The sequence below is a fragment of the Trachurus trachurus genome (genome assembly GCF_905171665.1).
Source record: "Trachurus trachurus genome assembly, chromosome: 9".
NCBI lineage: Eukaryota > Metazoa > Chordata > Actinopteri > Carangiformes > Carangidae > Trachurus > Trachurus trachurus.
In genome coordinates, this window is record NC_139895.1 from 17,316,336 (window position 1) to 17,336,202 (window position 19,867).

The following is a 19,867-nucleotide window of genomic DNA, read 5'->3' on the forward strand; positions in this document are numbered from 1 at the left end:
TACACACACACACACACACACACACACAGATGCTGCCGCTGCTGGGTCAGGGGTATACAGCGTCTATTAATAATAACACAGCCAGTCATAGCAGACTCTGCAAGCAGGAGCTGGGAAACCCACATCTACACTTCTCCTTTTTCCGTCTGCGGAGACCAACGAGCGTCTAAATAATGTGACAGACTCCAGCTTCAACTTCAAGCTTTTTTTTCTTCCTCCACCTGTTTATTCGTCTTTTACGACCTTTTTTTGAGGTATACAGGTGCCATTATTGTCTGCCTCACCTTTCCCCACCGCTGCCACACGCTCTCTGGCTCTCCCTCACTGCGGTCATCCAGACCAGGCTGCGGCTTGTTGGTAAACACGGATCGGATCTCGGCGGTAGGACTCCCTCTGGTGCATTGATGCACCCGTTTCAGTGGTGTAACGGTAAGCAGCAGTCATTTTCTTCTCTGAGAGCTGTGTGCGTCTGTGTGTCTGTGTGTTACAGGCCTTTGATTTACCAAAACCAAGTGGTAATACAGCCTGTTATTTATAGAGGAGTGAATCTCTGATGGCAGCCAACACTGTGACTATCTGAGTCTCTACAGTCTTTTCTAAATTTAGACATTTCCTGTCTGAGAAAGGACAATATGTCACACCTTCCTATCAGAGAAAAACCCAAATCACCCCTTTTTTTTGTTAAAAGTGCCTCATTATTGTATTACCTTTTAGTAAAAAAAAAAAACTTTTATCTCTTCCAGATTCTCAGATGTGAGGATCTCTTCTTTTGTCACATAGCCTATGACAGTAAACTGAGTATCTGTTTTATTTTGAAGTTCTGCTCAACCAGAACAAGCTGTTTGAAGTTGAACACATCTCATGGTCTTAGGGAAATTGTAAACTGTTTATAAAAGCTAAACAGGACTACTTAAAGTAAAGTAACCCACTTATTATTATAATTTAACATTTATCTCGTCTGCTTAATCAATAAAACCCTGTATTTCTATATCTGATTCCAATTGAAAGCCACACAAGGCCAGCTATTGTGTTCTCTGTATGACATCTGCCACCCTGGGTCTTGTTTACACTGACTGACTATCTGCAGTCTCTCATTTGCACGCTTCCCGGCCTCGACCGGTTATCTACAAAAGTCTAAGAAACTTCCCTTGTCTTCTTTCAATCTAGAGATTTTTTTGTTTGTTTGTTTGTGCGTGTGGGGACTTATCAGCTGTGCAGTAAGAAAACGAACCCTTTCACAGCAGCGAGCTGGTTTGGTCGGGGGGGCGTCACTGTCACGGCGAGACCTGCTAAAGATGATGGATTAGTGGTTCTTTTTCCTTTTTTGCGTTTGCCTGGTTGAGTGCAGCAGCCACAGCAGCCTCCTCGGTTGACTGTTGGTGGTGTTCGCACAGACAAGAACAATTACTCCCTTTGTGCGGCTCAACTCCCCTGCTATTCATAGGGGAAGTAGTACACACACATACACACACACTCATACACAGAGTAACACAGTATCAAAGAGTGACTATCTGCTGGAAAAATGAAGCCGTATCAGGCAGCCACAGCTCAGCGTCTGCTCTGTGTCATCTGCGATCATGCCTGTTTGTTCCAGTGTTTGTATACGTGCCACATGCAGCACTTTCATAGCTACATGTGATGGGATGGTGGGGGTCCAAGCTGCTTTCTTCCTGAAAACCAAGTAGCAGCAAGAGCAGCTACAGTATGAAGGCAGACTTGAGTGTTTCCCCCTCATGTGAACTGCTGAATATTTGATGGGAAGTTCTGTCTTTAGTGCAAGCAGCAGCAGCAGCAGCAGCCGAGGAAGAAGAAGATGAAGCAGCTTTGTGTGTGAGTGCAGCAGCGTATATAGGACAAAACCCCACCAGGCATCTCGTAGGAGCTGTCAGGGAAGCTGCCATATTCTAGGTATTTTACAGCTCTGCCATATCACACAGGGACTTTCCTGCCACCGTCAACCACAACAACCACAACAACAACATGAATCTGTCACAGCTGAAGCTCAGATCCTCTCTGTCCTTAAAAATGAGAACTTTCGCGCTAACTAGCCCTCATCCCTTTTTTTTATCTCGCATCTGCTATACTCCTGGCACCATGGCAACGAGGCACCTCCTGAGTGTGCCAATATATAGGTCAGTGGTCATACATGGGCTCCTCCCAAAGCAAAATACCACATATAGCTGTCTGTCTGCAACAACGCATACAAACGTAGTGAGTTTTTGTCCACACAGACACAGTCGTGACATGATGAACACACATATAAAGACTTGAATACAAATGACCCAGATTTGGATTGTGAGTCTGCAGCAGCTTCACAGGTGATTTGTGCCATCAGCCGTGCAGTGACATGAATACATGAACAGAGACATGTACTCCAACCCCCCACCCACCCCCTCACTGTTTTAGTATGTGTGTGTGTGTGTTTCTCTTTGTCTGCTGGTGATCTTTGTGAAGCAGATTGTTCAACAAATGTAAACGTGATGGAGAAAATTAGGTCTACTCTCTTGTTTTCATGGTCACAAATTCACGTGTGTCCATGCCCTCTTTGATTTTCTGTGAATATGGAGGCTCTATGTTCATGGAGAGGAGATTTAATTTTACAGCAGCTCTCATGTTACACGTGTTTGTTTGGTTTTTTTGAGAGGTTGATTCTCATTCAGTATCTAAGCGTTTGAGTGTGTATAAGGAAGCGAAACGGTGTGAAGAGGCTTAAATGCAGGAGCACGTGCAGTGTAAACAAAACAAACTATGATATTATTCTATAAGTAAAAGTGCTGAAATGATATCAGCAAACTGTAGTTACAGTAGGCTATCTAAAGTAAATGGGCCTTGTGATTGATATAGATTTTTATTACTATGCATCGGTGCTCAATTTTGTTGCTTGTAACCGTTTAAGAAAAGAAAATGAACAGCTTCTGATTTATCTTATTACAGATTACCTGTCAATGTAAAAAAAAACAAAAAAAAAACGAATGTGGACGAATAACATTATTTTTCAACTGTAAAGAAAAATGGAAATTGGCCCATACGTCATCTATGGTCCGTATGGGTCTTTGTTATGACCCTGCTCGTGTAACTGACTTATTTCCATTTTTTTTTCTGTGTGACTGTGTTGTGACCACAGGGTCACAAGATTAATTTGAGGGGTCATGTGGGATAGGAGAGAAGAAAAAACAGTCATGAGTCATGTTACACATATATCTTTACTTTTCTTGGACTTTTCTTTGATCTGTGCTATTTTGTGAGACTTAACAATGCTACGTTGTTAGGCTTCAAACAGTTACATCCAGATAAAACCATCTGTGACATTCAAAGAGGCATTTTCAGGGAGAATGTTAACAACAAGTCGACTCATTAAATGTGACAAAAAGCCTTAGATAAACAGTTAGGGGTCACAACAAAAGGGGAATGGGAAACTACTGGTTTAATATCTGGTTGGCAAGGTTAGTACAGTGGTTAGCATGGCTGCCTCACAGAATGAGGGTTCTGTGTTTGATCCCCTGGCCTGGGGCCTTTCTGTGTGGGAATTTGAATGCCCTCTCTCCGCTTCCTCCCACAGTCCAAAAAGAAAAAGAAAAAAAGAAGCACATTAGGTTGATTAGCCACTCTAAATTGCTTGTAGGTGTGAATATGAGTATGTGAGGTTGTTGGTCTCAGAAAGAGCTGAGAGAGAGCTGTACCCGACCCTCAACCTTTGTCAGCTGGGATTAGCTCCAGTCCTCCCACAGTCGCTCATACCTGCATGGATAAGCAGTATAGACAATGGATGGATGGATGGATGGCTTAATAGCTAACAATGTCTTATATTGTATAAGCTTGTGTTATATGCATTGCTTTAAGAACAGTACCTGATGTATGTAGTAACTTTCAGCTATAGAACTTCATACTTCACTACTACAAGTTTTGACCTCTCCATTCAGAACAACAGAAATCAAAAGGAGTTTTTTCCACTGTACTCCACAAGTACACACCCAGCATGCAGAGAAGCCTTGAAAGTTATGGAGATATGGTTTGGAGAAAATATAGGTTAATTATATAAAAAGATTACTTGACCCATGACCTTGCGTATTTGCTCAGCATTTGTGCTTTGATTAGTTTGTGTTTAATAATTGATTTGCACTGTCATGTTGACGTTGTTGACGGAGGCTCAGGCAGACGTCAATGTCTCTGTTAGTGATTACCTCTTGCTGAGTGAAGTCATTTAGAGGTGGAACTTGAACGTATGGCCGTCGGTGAAGAGCCTCGATTAATGAAGCATCATGCTTATTCTGAGCAAGTGGAACGAAGAGGCGGGAAGTATCGATCCTCTCGTGCTGCAGCGTCGCACTGTGAGGTGGGAGAAATGTCAAATAGAAATGTCAACTTGTTATTTTGGCTGCGGGAGCGAATAGAAATACCAGGATCGATCAAAAAACTGTGCCCCGAGAAAACAATGCCCATCACAGGGAAATGAAACTGGTAAAGGTCTCCATCCGTCCATTCATCCCGTCCTCCTCTTCTGTCTGTGCATTCATCCATCCAGCCATCCGTCCATCCATCCATGTGTGTTTATTACTAATACATCCATTTTTCTAACTGCATGTCCATCCATCCATCCATTCCTCTGTCCATCTTTCCAGCCATTCATTCACTCATTCATTCATTCATTCATTAATTCATCCATCCATTCATTTATTCATTCATTTATACGTCTTTTCCTCCACCCGTATGTCCACATGTTCATCCATTTGTCCATACATGCATTTGTTTGTCCGAGCGTCCATCCATTTGCCATCAGCCATTCATGCATCCATCCCTCCATCATCCACTTATCTGTCTGTCTGTCCTGTCATCCATTCATCACTTCTTCCATTCAGCCTATTTGATTTTTCTAAAATTTTAATGCAGTCTCACACAGTGCAGTTTGTTATCAGCAGACGGCGATGAGCCCGGTGTTAGTGCCGATTCACTATCACTGGCTGGGTTGGAGTGACCCTGATCTCACAAAGCCCACTCTCACATGCAGATACTCACTTCCCATTACTCATACAAGCACGTGTTCTCTCTGTATCTCTTTGTCTCTGCCTATCTAGTCTACAGCTGCTTCTCCCATGATTCCTTTGCTTGAAATCTGGGGATCCAAGGTTCCTCTCAATGTGCTAACACATAATAAGCACAATTCATCAAATACTTTAAACCACACACATACTGAATCTTGTTAAATGTCATGCCACATTTGTTCTTAAATCCTCAGCAGAGACAGTACAGCGTCATTCACAGCGTCATTCTCCTGGTAAAACAAACATGCAGCCTTGGAGGCATGCAGCTGGCCACCAACGCTGTTAGACATTGATATGGTTGAATGTAGGTTACCAACATTCAAGTTGTATTGTAACCAAAACCCATTGTCTTCCAAATGTCTTATTTGGTATTATAATGCCATATTGACTTTATGCTGCCCTGCCAACTTGATGTCTGGAACGCGATTGTGCTACGACTTCAGCTAATCGCACCATGGATCAATGTGTCCACCCAGCTCATCTAACAAAGCACTTCTACCGATAAGATGTCAAGAAAAAGTTGAAACACAATCATTAGTGACACGCAGGTTACTATGGAATATGAGGTCATTCTCACTGTGAGCAAAACCCAATGTCCCAATGTCAATTAGTTTTGACATTCACTCAGTTTCCAGCCAAAGTGTAATGTCTGTCCAGTGGTAAGATCTTACTGTTGTTACACTGGCGTCCAGCCTGCTTGGAGGAATGTAGCATCAAAGCAGGAAGGGAAAGACTTGACAGGAGAGCAACTGTAATGGTAAAACTATAAGTACAAGACATTATAACATTATGCTGCATCTGTAATTTGTTGCAATCACTGTTCTAAAAAAGACGAGTGCTTCCTGCCTCACAAACCTATCTTAAAATTTCATCAGTACAGTATCTTAATTTTACAAAAGATGGCTGGCAAATATAACCTTTTCATCTATGACTGTCTCTGAACACTAATGCATTTGAATGCACTGACCCTTTATCAGACAAAGACACGTGGATCGGCTGTATGAAGAGCGATGACCATGTTGCTTGGATACAGCATTAAGAGCGTTTTAATGTTTAAGTAGAAATTCAAAAGAACTCATTTTCCATGACGGGAAAGTGCAGTCTTTCTCTACCTCTTTCCCTCAGCCTTTGTGTCCGTGGATGTGCGTGTTTGGCGGCAGACACAGCTGCAGGTCTGACCCTCAGCTGCCAATGGATAGCAGAGTGTTTTAAAAAGAAGTATGTGCGAAGTTGCATTCACTTATGTTTCCAGACATGTTCTTACATGTGACTGTGCCAGGCCACTGCTCTTGACTTCGTTCTTCCTGTAAATGTGTTTTCATATCTTCTATCCGTCTTTGTTTAGGGTGCTTCTGTGGTCTTGGACTGGTTTACGCCAACAAGTCGTGCACCATGCCACCCATCGCCTTCCAGGACCTGCCTCTAAACATCTACATGGTCATCTTCGGGACAGGCATCTTTGTCTTCATCCTGAGCCTCATCTTCTGCTGTTACTTTATCAGGTAAGAGGTAAAAATCTGGGCCCGTATTCCTAAAGATTCTAAGAATCCTCTCAGAGAGCTCCTAACTTAACCTAAAAATTCCTAGCAAGGAGTCTTAGCTTAGGAGTGATTCCACAACACTCTCAGAGAACTCTGAGCAAGGAGTGGACAGAGACTCCTATCTTAGTGAGGAGGTGTGGTTGACCCCTGTTGCTAGGTATGAGTCATCATTTCAAACGCTGTGATTGGTTGATCCTAAAAGTTAGATAAAGGGGCGGTGTTTAGCTCAGTTGGTAGAGCAGTCCTATCCTGCATGTCATTCCCCCTCTTTCTGCTTCCTCTCTCTCTCTCAACTGTTCTGTCAATTAAAGGCCAAAAAACCCAAAAAATATACTTTAAAAAAAGCTAGATAAAAAATATAATTTTGGTGATAATCGGCAAAGGATGGACCCTCAAATTGATAAATTTAACCATAGAATCCAATCTTATAAAGACTGTGTAATTGTAAAAAATATTTCACATTAAACAAAATATCTGTTAAATGAATAGTAGTCTATACTTAAAAATTATCCTACAAAATGTGTGAAAACTTGCACAGTATTCACATAGTGAAACTTGCTTATATTAATTACCATGCTGGTAATTTTTGCACTTTCAACTTTAAACATTTCAACTCAATTTGGTATTAACGAGGGTAAAATGGCTCAGCTTTAATCAGTGTCTGTGATTGCTGAGCGGCCTATAAGAAGCAGTGTTGGTTGGCTTTGAAATCTACCACAAACCAGTGAACAGCAATGGAGAAGAAAAGAACAAGGAAACCCAACTGGACAGAGGAACAGGAACAATCTCTAGCGTTTCATTAATTCACTGTCATCCAGTGTTTGGAGAATATCTCTCCTGCCTCTTCTGTCCACCATTCTGTCCTCTGCTTAGGGAACTCCTAAGCCACTTAAAAGTCCTCTTCCCTACTCTTAACAGATCCCACCTTAGGAGCTCTCTTAAGAGCTAGGATTCTTTAGGAATAGCTTTTATCTTTACTAGGATCTACTCTTAACTTTTAGGAGAAATTCTAAGAAAACATCATGATTCTAAGAATTTTCTTAGAATTTGGCCACTAGGAGCAACTCTTTGCACTAAGAATCTTTAGGAATACGGCCCCTGCTCAGATGTCTTGAAGACAAGACAACTCCTCATGTCTGTTGCCTTTGCTTTTCCACATCCGTGCATCTGGCTATAGTGAGCCTTTATCTCAAACATGTAGAGTACGCTTGATGGTTGGGTCAGATTGAGGTTTGATCATGACCACACAAGCCTCTCCAGTGTTAGTCTGTGACCCAGCTACGACCTCTTCCTCTAAAAGGTATGCGTGGGGCCGTGTTGGTCTGCACTTGTGTGCCACTGCTGTTTTAATATTTGCCTGAATGAATCCAACCAAGGGAGAAAATGAATCAGCCAGATTAAAAAGGCACAGTTTTGAAAATGTCAACAGCCGTGCTTGCAGCTTTTATTTAGGATTTATATGCATTATACAAACATTTTATGACAAACTGTAAAGTAGCTGTGAGCAAATACGGGGACATAAATAATAATAATAATGCAGTATTGGTAAGCAATCATAACAAATCCTATAAGACATCATTATCTCTTTACCAGCCTCCATTTTGCACACAAGGACTTGTAGTAGTTGGACTAGTATCTACCTGTAACAGCATTATACTCTGAATAGTGCTTATTCATACTAAATAAGGAAGTATAAAAATGTTTAAACATTTGCTAATTAGCATGAAACACAAAGCACAACTGAGGTTCATTTGTATGATATTTAGTTTGTCTTTATTTAGTCATAAAAGAATGTATCGGACATTTTCACCGAAGTGGTTTTAAATCATTCTGAAGGGGACATATTGTATGTGTACCACGTTTCATGGCAATCCATTCAATACTTGAACAGTGTAGGCAGCTTGAGTTGAGTTATTTAAGCCTGGGCTAAAGCTGTGGACTGACACAGTGAGGGAGGGAAGGCTGTATAAAAAAAGAGGAACAGGGTGACCTCCCCTGCTGCTGACTGTGAATTCCCTGATGAGCTGAAGGGACGTTTGTGTCTGAAGGACAGGATATGAGGCAACGGGAAGCGGCCCGTCACAATGTGTGAGGACAGTGGCGAGGAAAACTCCATAGAAACTCTGCTTAGAATAAACATCAGGAAACGTCACCATCTGCAGTAGAGTTCGGGGATTTCTATTCTTCATTTTTTTTGTGTGACTGAGCATCTGTGTTTGTCTAATAACATGACATTTCTATTGCTACCTTTTTATTGCCAGTGCTGTTTTTGGCATCAGATGTGATTGGCTGTGTTATCAAAATGTCAAACAATTAAAAGAAACGTGTTTGTTGGCAGGAGACATACATAGCCAGTGTGCCATCTGGAAAACATGGTAAAGCACAAATTGAAATGTCAGCATGCAAATGAATGTCAGAAACAGTGGTAGCTGGTGTCCAGCAAGTATTTGGCTCTGGGACATTTATAAAGAACCATAGGAGAAGTCCAGGAAATTATTAAAATCAGTCATCAGTTATTATACCTATGATATTATTTACATGGTCATGATATTTCAATGTCAACATCTTGTTCAGCAGAAAAACAGCTATAGAAGGATGGAATTTGACCATTGTTTGTCCAGTAGATGAATAAATAAAGAAATTGGTCCAATGTTCATTCAGCAGCTCTTCTGGAGCTTGTATTCAGATATTCATGTCTGCATTCAAAAAATTGTTTTTGCTCATGTCACAAAACTTCCCCTGAGCATTTTAAGAATATCTTGTGCATGTTGAAAAAATCTGCAGATGAAGATCAAAAGCTCTGAATCATCCATGAAGTCATCAAAGTGCGCAAGATCTACAACTCCATCTGACGATGGAGATAATGTACAATGGGACTGTGATAGGAATGAATTTTGCAGAGGTAGAAGTAATCAGTATCTGGGGATCAATTACTTTAAGAAACAGAGAATCCCTTCATTATCTCAAGACAGAATCTCACGCATCAATTCAGAGCATGTTTTTTTTTATTTATTTTTTTTATCTTTAGATATTTTTATTCGGTAGTTACAACCAAGAGAAAAGCCTTGTGAAAAAGTTGAGTCAATTAGTATTAAATCAAACCATAATATATCTCTGTATTTATTTTGGATCTATCGAAGCCCAGGTGCTGATGTTGGGGTCAAATGCATTTCTGCAATCATGGATGTTTGGTTTGGCCCAGGCTCAGCACTAAATTGACCATCAACTCTGTCAGAGCTGGGATCCTTCCTTTTTCTTTTAAAGCCACTGCCTGTGTGAATCATAACCAGTGAGTCACTTCCTTTCGGCCCCATTAACACGCTGGTAGTCTTGGGTAGGAGTGTGATTGTGAATTCATTTATAGACCGGGGTGATTCATCAGATGAATATTGAGTGATGAATGTCATTCGCAGTTGGGGGCAGGTTTTCTATTATCTCCCTCAGACGGATTCTGTCTAGATCCTGTGTGTCGGAGAGTTCGTCATTATGAGTCCAACGAAATCCAGGTCTGTCTCTATTCTTCTACGTAAGAACCCCCTTTTTTAATTATATGCAGCAATCATACAGTAGAGCCTTTTCTTAAATGCCTTAAAATCAGGGTGAGGTCTACTAAGCACGCACAATCCTTTATGTCTCTGCTTATCCCGGTGGGATGTAGCAGCAGTATGCAGTCGTACCTGTGACCACAGGGGTGCCAAAAGCACACACCAGAAATATCATATCTTTAATTATACCTCGATCTGCTCTAACACTGCTGGGTTTATATTCAATAAGGCAGCAGCCAGTCGAAGAGATATATTAAGAGCCAGGAGGTGCAGGGGCAAGCTGAGAGTGTTTTCAGCCAGACGATACACAGACTAGGAGGCAGAGACATTAAGATACCGGAGCGTCTTTCCTCAAATAAATTCACTGACTCATTTAATTTACTGTCAGTGATCCTCAAGACCAGACTTGTGGAATCTCCTGAGTGTACATATCCCAATGCAACAGGCTGTTTGTGGTTCGCCAAAGGGAAACATGACCGGTTAGTGTGTCCAGTCAAACATCTTTTTGAAACCCCTGCAGCTCTGTGACACCGGGAGTGATCACACAGACAGATTAATCTCAACTGCAGAGGACAAACAGAGACTGTGGAAATAAAGTAGGAAGGTCACCTCCACCTCACACATGTGAATGTAACACTTTCTCTCTGCTCTGTAATGCACATACTGTACAAACCTTGTTGCAATTTTGTCTAGTGCAGCATGGAACTGCAACTGAGCTTCTTCTTCTTGATCACTTTGATCCATTGTGGTTTGGGTTGTGCCTCATTCGTGGCTCCGTGCTTCATCTCATTACTCACACTCCATTAAAGTGCCACTTCACAGCTTCATTTGATAGTGACCAAAGGTTAGGGATTGGAGAGATCGGGCAGATACACATGACGTCAAAGGTCAAAAGGATAGCGTGATTGCGTCTGCCAGTCAAGACTTTCCACTTTCTCACACTGAAGAGCCTCCTTGGTTGCTGTGGACATACATTGTCCTAAAATGAAATACTTGGCAGTCCTCCACATGCACGCCTCAAAAACTGAGCTTCTCTGACACTTTCAACCTGTTTGGGAACAATGACACTGTAACAGTGTGGACAGGGTCCATTTAAACGGACTGGGCGTCCATAGACTTACTGCCAACTTGACCTATGGCCTCCAGCACCCCACTGCTGGTATTTGGAGAGGGTCAGCAAAATCTGTGGAGAAAAAGATTATTGTTTTGTAGCCAGTACAACAAGGACAACACCATGCATCATTTCCAGCCACTCTCCCACCCTCCCTCCCTCCCTCTGTCCCTCCCTCCCTCCCTCCCTCCCTCCCATAAATATTTCTCACAAGCTACAGTAAGATAAAAGGGAGAGATGAGATGTTACAGTGTGGCACCAAAAATGTGCAACTTATCCAAACAAAGCAAGGACGATCAGCCAGCGTTTGACGTTGTTGCCACTTTATATCTATAGCTTATATCTCCCTCTGCATACTGGTATGGACCCACTGCTGACAGTCTTTCTCCATTGGTTTGGCTCATTTCTTGAAACAGAAATTACATGGACAAGCCTCCAAACTACTTGGCAATTGTTCACAACAGATAATGATAATGATTTTATTCCTAAGAAAACTTTGAGCAAATTAACCTTGTTTAAATAAAAGCCATAGTGCAGGAGCTCTTCTCCAGTCATTGGCTAATCCTACCCCTCGAACAGCCTTTGTGACGCTAGCTTGTCTCTTTATAATATACTGAATCATTATTAGGACCATCTACAGTCCACAATATGGTGCAGACTTTTGTGGTGATGTTGCTAAACTACCGTCTGCTAAACTGTTTTGTTTATAAAGGAACAGGTTTATTTTGCTGTTTCTACAGTACTTAGCCAGTGTTAGCATCAACAGCTGTTCACCAACCAGAGTAGAAACGAACTTCATTTCTACCCTGACTCACGCCTGAATCACATCTTTTCTTCGCCTTGTGTCTGATTTACTAGATGAACTTTGCCTTGCTGTTTAAGGATTACAAAGGGTTTAGATCTTGTGGTGAATCCTCTGAGGTTGTGGTCATTGAGTCTTCTCTTGATTGTTATCAAGGAAACATTTACGCCTACATCCTGGAGAACATTCTTCACGTGATGTACAGGCATAATTTCTTTTTCCACCACAGCAAATGAGTCCTGTGTTCCTCAGTTCACAAGGTCATTTGATATTTTTTGGTATTCCTTTGTTTATTTTTTCTGCGAACCCAACTGTTGATTCTGACAAACCAGCTGCCTTTTATAGGTCCACCTCAATATATTTTAAATGACACGTGTCAACTCTCCATTGAATCTGAGCCACATTGAAACAACATCTGCCCATTAAAACTTTAGTTGACGTACTTTTGTACCATTGGATTCTTGGCATTATGTGTTTAAAGATCTGTATCTCTGTTATCTGTATATTGATACTGAACATGTTATAATTGAAGCTGACATTTATCTCTTTTCTGAATTATTCCCAAAGAACAAAAAAATATGCACCTATCTCAGGATTTCATTGAACCTTTGTTTTGTGTAAAATACGGTATTTTAGAGAGAAGGACATTGTTTTGGTTGAGATTGTTCCTATAAATTGGATTTCCCCATTTTTTCAGCACCTATTATCATATTGTGTGCTGTACACTTGGTGAAATCAATTGTTACTTCATACATTAGGAGCTGGTCACTGGCAGCTGTATGAGAATTTTCTATTCAGACACAATAGATGAACCAATCTCTATTATGCCCCCCTTTTACCCACTTCACATCATTCTCCAGGCATGGGAAACCTCAGCACATGTAAAACGCGTATCCTCACATTGTTCTACATGGAAGATTGTTAGCAGCAATCAGTGTAAACAATAAACTGAGTCACAAAAACAACGAATAACTGTCATTTCCTTACATTCGGCACCGACTCAAAGATAATTTATCTTATTTTTTATGTTTTTGTCTTTTCTGAGGGTGATCAGATCACAAACAAACATTATTTTTTCATCTCAGATGCTCTCGCTGCATTTAGTTTCGGGCCCAAATCACAAACAGTGATAGACATTTGAGTCTATGTTTAGTTGTGTAAAAACAGGAGGCCAAAAATAACTGCCTGAACAGACACGGCTCGCCAAGTGATAAGGATCTCGTCTCCATTGTTGCATTTCGGGGTGGTGCAGGGATTCAAAGAGGCAACATACTCATTACCCATGTTTGTGTATATGTACGCGCAAGTGTATTTGTGTGTTAGTTTGTGCGCCGTGTAGTTACATGATTAGTTAAGTGTTTGAACAATGTGTGTGTGCGGTTGCAGGGGAACATGTATTTGTAGCTTTTAGAAAGGACAGTCAATTATCAAGGTCACCCCTGTAATTACACAGCTACAGTCACACACAGTCCCACAACTTTAACCACACACACTTAAGTCTGAGCCTGAATCCAGTGACCTGCTGTTAGAATAAAATACAGATGACTGTATCTCTTAATAAACAAGTGGAAAGTGGTGTGAAGTAAGAGAGCACATTTACTTGTGTACTATAATTAAGTCCCATTTACCTGTGTACCTTCACTCAATGCCACTCAATGCCACAGTATTTTATTCAGAACGTGGTGTCAGAGGGAAATGTTGATTTTTTTTCTGCTATAATTATGAGTTACTTTACAGATTCAGAATTTATATTATTACAAAGTGATGCATATTCAAGTATTTAAAAGTACATAAGTACTAAAGTGCTGCTTAAATGTCAATACATTAATAATAGAAACACATTTTTGACATAGTAACACTGGCTTATCATCTCCATATAAAGCTCCATTGTTAATCACAAACAGTTGCATATTTCTTCTTACCTGACAAATGTGAAGACACAGACACAGTAATGTGAATGTGAATGGGACGGGTTTTCTCAGACAAACTGAGACACGACTCTAAATTAAAGCTAAAGTTGTTCCATAAACTGCTGGACGTGTAAATACATTTTTCTTTTACTTGTATAGCAGCTGCTCCATTACTCTTTTACATGCTATAAGTAGCTAAATGCTAAAGTAGACTACTGACTATTAGTTGCAACATTATTTAAGTACCTTATGTTTTTTTTCCTACAGCAAACTACGGCACCAAGCCCAGAGTGAGCGGTTTGGATACAGAGAAGTAAGCGTGACAAGGATACTTCTTCAAATTTTAAAGTGTAAATAATGAATAAAAAACATCTTAATAATAATAATATTGTTTTTTTTGCTCTACAGGTAGTTTTAAAAGGAGATCCCAAAAAGTTGAATCTACATGGGGTAAGAATGTGATTTACATGATTTTTTACATTGTATCAGTGACTAAAACCAACCAAAACAACCCATGATAGTTTCACTCACTGACCCTGGCATGTCCATCACTCCCACAGCAGACATGTGCCGTGTGTCTGGAGGACTTCAAAGTGAAAGACGAGCTGGGAGTGTTGCCATGCCAACATGCTTTCCACAGGAAGTGAGTACAGGAGAGCACTTGTTACCACTTTGCACCTGCCTGAGCTGGTTAAAATCAAAATGGTTCAATCTTTATCAGCGATAAATAAGATGGATAAGTATTCTTGACTGTAGGGGCTCTTGTGCAACAGTGCTTTCATTCATTCAGTTTTAGATTGCGTTTCCCTCCTGGTTGCTAATTAGGGATGAGAGAGGGGTGGTCACGGCTGTAACGTGAACCGTGCACAGGCACTGTGTCCTTTTACTTCAATACATTATATATAATACAACACACCGTACTTACCCACATTTACTTTCTTAGTTACAGTTACTGTTTACAGTGAACATTTTTCATGCAAAACATATGATCGGATGAACTGCCCAATACTGAACTGTATAAAGTCAGTTATCTTTATAGATGTTAATGCATAATAGTGAAGCCAGTTAAATACTTTTACATTCTGCTTTAACTTTTGATCGTAGGTTTTGCTGGTAATATTTCACATCATTAAAATTAAGTATGGCTTTTGTTTGTTTTGATCAGAGTAATGCAAGGATTTGTGTTGCAGGCCTGGTGAAGAAGAAGTGTGGCTTATTCTGTCTGTTCTTCTGCACAGGTGTCTAGTAAAGTGGCTGGAGGTTCGCTGCGTCTGCCCCATGTGCAACAAACCCATAGCCGGCCCCCCGGAGCAGCACCACAGCATAGGGACTCTACTGGATGAACTGGTGTAAACTCTCCACACCTGCCAGCCTGGGTGGAGCAGCTGGTGTAAAGTTAGTAACCAACAGGAAGAGGGACACAGTTTTGCAGTTAAAAAAACACGGCAAAACACTAACACAGTGATAGTAAGTTGGGGTAACCTAGTTACCACTCGGAGGAAGACTCTGACGGATGCTGTTGCCTAGCAACCGCCTCTGAGATGGCAACACGACACCTTGTGGTGTCTGAGAGATTATCTCCAGCCGCCCACACATCACTCCACCACTCTTCTTTCAACATCCCCCTCTCTCCGTCCGATCCTTCACATCTTCTCTTGTTGCCTGAGTGAGGTTAATAGCACCGGTGACGTGGAGGAGACACAGTTGAATTTTTCACAGCAATGTGGGGGCGAATGAGTCCTGAAAGCACTGGGCAGGAGGCACTGATCCTCTCTGAGCATGTTGTGAGTGTTGTATGTCGCGGTGGGCACCGATCAGAAATGATGTTAGTAATGACTGTGATGTGTTATCGATATGCTTGTCTGAAAGAACTACGGTCAAAAAGCTGTGAAATTGATATTTTCTGCTCAACATCTCTGGCAGCCGCACTAAGACACAATGACAGAAGTTATACTAACAGTCCAGCAGATATGTAAACAAGGGTTTAATGAGGGTAATAATGAAGCCAACACATATACATTGTTTATTAAAACTTCTTTCAATTCATGAGATTATGAATATATAAATTGAAATCATTTCATTGAAGAAATGATGACAGAGGTGGATTCACTTGTCATCTGTCAACTTGTAGCAAATGAATCTGTGTTTTCTTCAAGTCTTTCTCACAATGCAACTGATTATTTCTGATACTTTAAACTGCTACTGAGTGTAGAAATCCATGTTGGTGCCCGCCTCTACAGTAGTATCGTGTATGTTCGACATACTGTACATGCTCAAGTTGTTGTTTTATTGTTCAGACATGTTTTTATTGTGTTAATGTAATCGAAAGGAACTGACTCCTCCTGCCTCTCACTGTAACAGTTTGGTTGGAATTAGTTTTTGATTTAGATATTGCACTTTAAATGCACGCACACACGCACGCACGCACACACACGCACGCACACACACACACACACACACACACACACACACACACAACATTTGCCTCTATCTTTCTAAAACGTTAGACTGAAGTTTGGATGCAGCACGGAAAGCCCTTTGTTATCAGATGTGGTGAATCGTTTGTGTCAGAGATGCAGCTGCTTCATGAACATGAGCAGAGTAGCAGCAGTACAGATGTGAAGTGGTGTTCTGTGAATTCATCTGGGGAGCAACTAACTCTCACTGTCCTCATACACAGCATTTTTGTGGCATTATTTTGGGTGGTTCTGTTTTACATTCCTCGTTTCTTATTTAATTATTTACAATGATCCAGAAAGCAAAGCACTGCCTAAAATTGAGCACAAAAACTCATGAAGCACATTGTCCCGATACAGTAAGCACCTGCACTGTAATTAAAAACCAAACACACACACACACACACACACACACACACACACACACACACACACACACACACACACACACACACACACACACACACACACACACACACACACACACAGATGGGGCTTTTTAAAATTCACACCCATGTGCCAAGAAAAGAAATGGAAAAAAAAATGTCCTGTTGCATTTTCAACACATGAGCAAAGAGAAATGTTCTGGCCACATTCCACATTTTGTAATCCAACAGATGTAAATAACTTGGAACAATAATAAATGCAGTTGTCTGTTTTGTGCAGCCTCCCTTGTTTCCCTTGTTTCCTATAGGCGTGTATGTGGCGCCACCATCAGGTGAATATAATTCAGTCCAGATGCTGCAAGAGTATGTCAGTCTGCAAAAGTTTTACTTTCTAAACAGAACAGATTGGAAGTGCCCATCTAGATCATCTTTTTATTGAACGTGTGGTGAACCAACAACAAATGCATTTCAGCTATGTCCGCCAGACATTGTTTTAAAAGACTTTATAAAAACCAAGATTTCAGTGGCATGTGATTCTGCAAGAGTGCACAGTTATCCTTCTTTTAAAAGTTCATAAAATATGAAATATGAATTGAAATCGCAAGGACATTTAAAAAACAATACAGCAATAATATAATGTGGTTTTTATTTCCTGTCTCGAGATTGCTTGTACTAGAAAAGATAAGAGGGAACAACATCTCATTATTGAAGATTGCAGATTTGTTTTTAATGATTTAGTATCTTTATTATTATTATTTTCTTGTTGTTATTGTTGTTTTATTGTTTTGTAAGGTGACCTTGAGTGCCATGAAAGGCGCTTCCAAATAAAATGTATTATTATTTGTATTATGATTATTATTATCACAAGTTGCCTGAGATAATTGTGAATTCTACAAATTGTGAGATGGGGTACAGAACTGTACTGTACAGTTTATGATTTGAGATGTTTTGGTAAGACAGACATAATGCAGCTTTAACAATAGTCCTTTGGTGGAAAAAACAGTTAATCAAATGTCTTTGAAAGTCTCTAGCTTTAGAAAACATTTGACTCGAATTTTAATCCTTGTCACGCTATAATATCGGCCACATTTCAGGAACACTTTCATATAATAACACTTTAACATAATAACAGTGAATTTTATAAACCAAATCTCCATTTACAAGATAAAAACAAAGTGAACATCATGATTTAGAGGAGTCAGGGCTTAGGAGTCGACATCCGAATGAAAACAAGGACCATCTGTGGTTGCCTCATTAAATGTGCAAGACCCGTCCTATTGGTGGGATCCAACGGGTACCTAGCTATTTCCCCAACAACAGATTGCAGGTGGCAGAGCATCACGGTCTGAGGGGGGCATTCCTTACTCCAGCTGCCTTCTAATTAGACTTAAGGGTAGAGTGGCGGAGCCTCGGAGGACCTGCGAAGGAATTCAGGATGAAGGCAGATTTTGTGAGGTTAGATCTCCATACTGGTGGTAGTAATGGGGATGGGGGTTGGGGGGTGGGGGACTGATGGGGAAAAAAAGAGAGAGGAGAGGGAGGTGCTGGGAAAAAGGAGGAGACTAAGTGGAGAGAGGAGGTTCTCAGTAGTTCAGTTTACTCCTGCAAGGCCACTTAAGCCCTAATCTAGAGAGCTGTTTCATCATTTCTGGATAAGCCAGCCTCTTGCTTTAAAAACAAAAACAAAAAACATTTAACAAACACATAATCTTCCTGCCTGCAAATGTTGGTAAGATGCTTTTCTGTGACCTCAAACAGTGACAGACGGAAGACAGAAGAGCGGTTCAGGATGACTGACATCCAGTCATAACTTTTCCTGAGATTCCCAGCAGCTGGTGAGTATATAATTAAATACATTTTTAATAAGGGCAGCTTTAACAAGTGTAACCTGTCTGTGTATGGTTTCGTTTGCATGTTTCATTTTGTGATGTCAGATGTTTTCTTTTTACATGCGAGCCGATAAATCTGATATTACACAGGTGTTGAGGTGACATGGCAGCCCCGTGAAAGCTCTGCAGTCATTTGAAACAGATAAAAGGCCTTTATATGAGCCACAAAAGAGTAAAGATTACAACCACAACTAGAGTTTTTACGATGCAAAAGTATGTTCATGAGCATGCAGAGTAGAAAACACACTAAAACACTTGTATTAAATGTACTGATCTTTATGGTGGACGGTGTTAAAAGGGTCCACATCGCTCCCTAACACACACACACACACACACACACACACACACACACACACACACACACACACACACACACACACACACACACACACACACACACTGCTTGGGTGGACCTGGAAACATAAGCAAGTCTTTCATGAGATCAGCCTCTACCTGAGCAATAAAGAGCCAACTGTGCTGTGAATAAACTGATGATGGCAACACACACACACACACACACACACACACACACACACACACACACACACACACACACACACACACACACACACACACACACACACACACACACACACACACACACACACACACACACACACACACACACACACACACACACACACACACACACACACAGAGTGGAGAGACACAGAGAAATGCTTGTTTCTGTCACTTCCCACATTCAGCGTCGTGGCATTCACAGTGAACGCCGCTCAGGTTATTTCTCTTTCTGTGCATTTTACAGCAACTAAACAAAACCTGACCAACAGTCCAACTGCGACGACGTGACAAGGGTGCATGCCTAGTTATAAAATAAACTGCTCACAAAAAACAAAAACAAAAAAAACAAAGAACAAAAAAACCACTGAGGCACAGCAGAACAAGACTCAGAACAAGGTGATTTTACTACCTCTGATTTTCCAGATGTAAGGTCTTCTTTGTGCCTCTGTTTTCTGTCTGTTTCTGCCTCTCTGTCTTCAGAGGCTTTCTCATGATAAAACACCAAAACAAAAGATTTATTAAACCCTGCTACTGTTATTTTCACAACAGGTGCATTATCATTACAGTAACACTGAATCTTTCCATTTACCATTTGACCTCATGGTCAGGTGTGCCCAAAGGATCACCTGATAGGGGTCACCTGATGATGAAAAAATGATGTTACGT

At 40.9% G+C, this 19,867-nt stretch overlaps 1 protein-coding gene across 2 annotated transcripts; it reads left to right on the plus strand.

Moving 5' to 3' along the window:
- Positions 1-30: 30 nt before the first annotated feature.
- On the plus strand, positions 31-16,289 carry rnf122 (ring finger protein 122). Of its 2 annotated transcripts, none has more exons than XM_083978870.1 (6): positions 31-429; positions 6,385-6,541; positions 14,216-14,261; positions 14,357-14,398; positions 14,509-14,591; positions 15,187-16,289. In XM_083978870.1, the coding sequence occupies exons 1-6, from the start codon at positions 405-407 to the stop codon at positions 15,299-15,301; spliced, it is 468 nt and encodes a 155-aa protein (XP_083834996.1). In that variant the 5' UTR covers positions 31-404; the 3' UTR covers positions 15,302-16,289. The 2 variants fall into 2 exon arrangements, with proteins under 2 accessions (XP_083834996.1, XP_083834997.1); XM_083978871.1 differs by lacking the exon at positions 31-429 and adding an exon at positions 1,809-1,830.
- Positions 16,290-19,867: the final 3,578 nt, after the last annotated feature.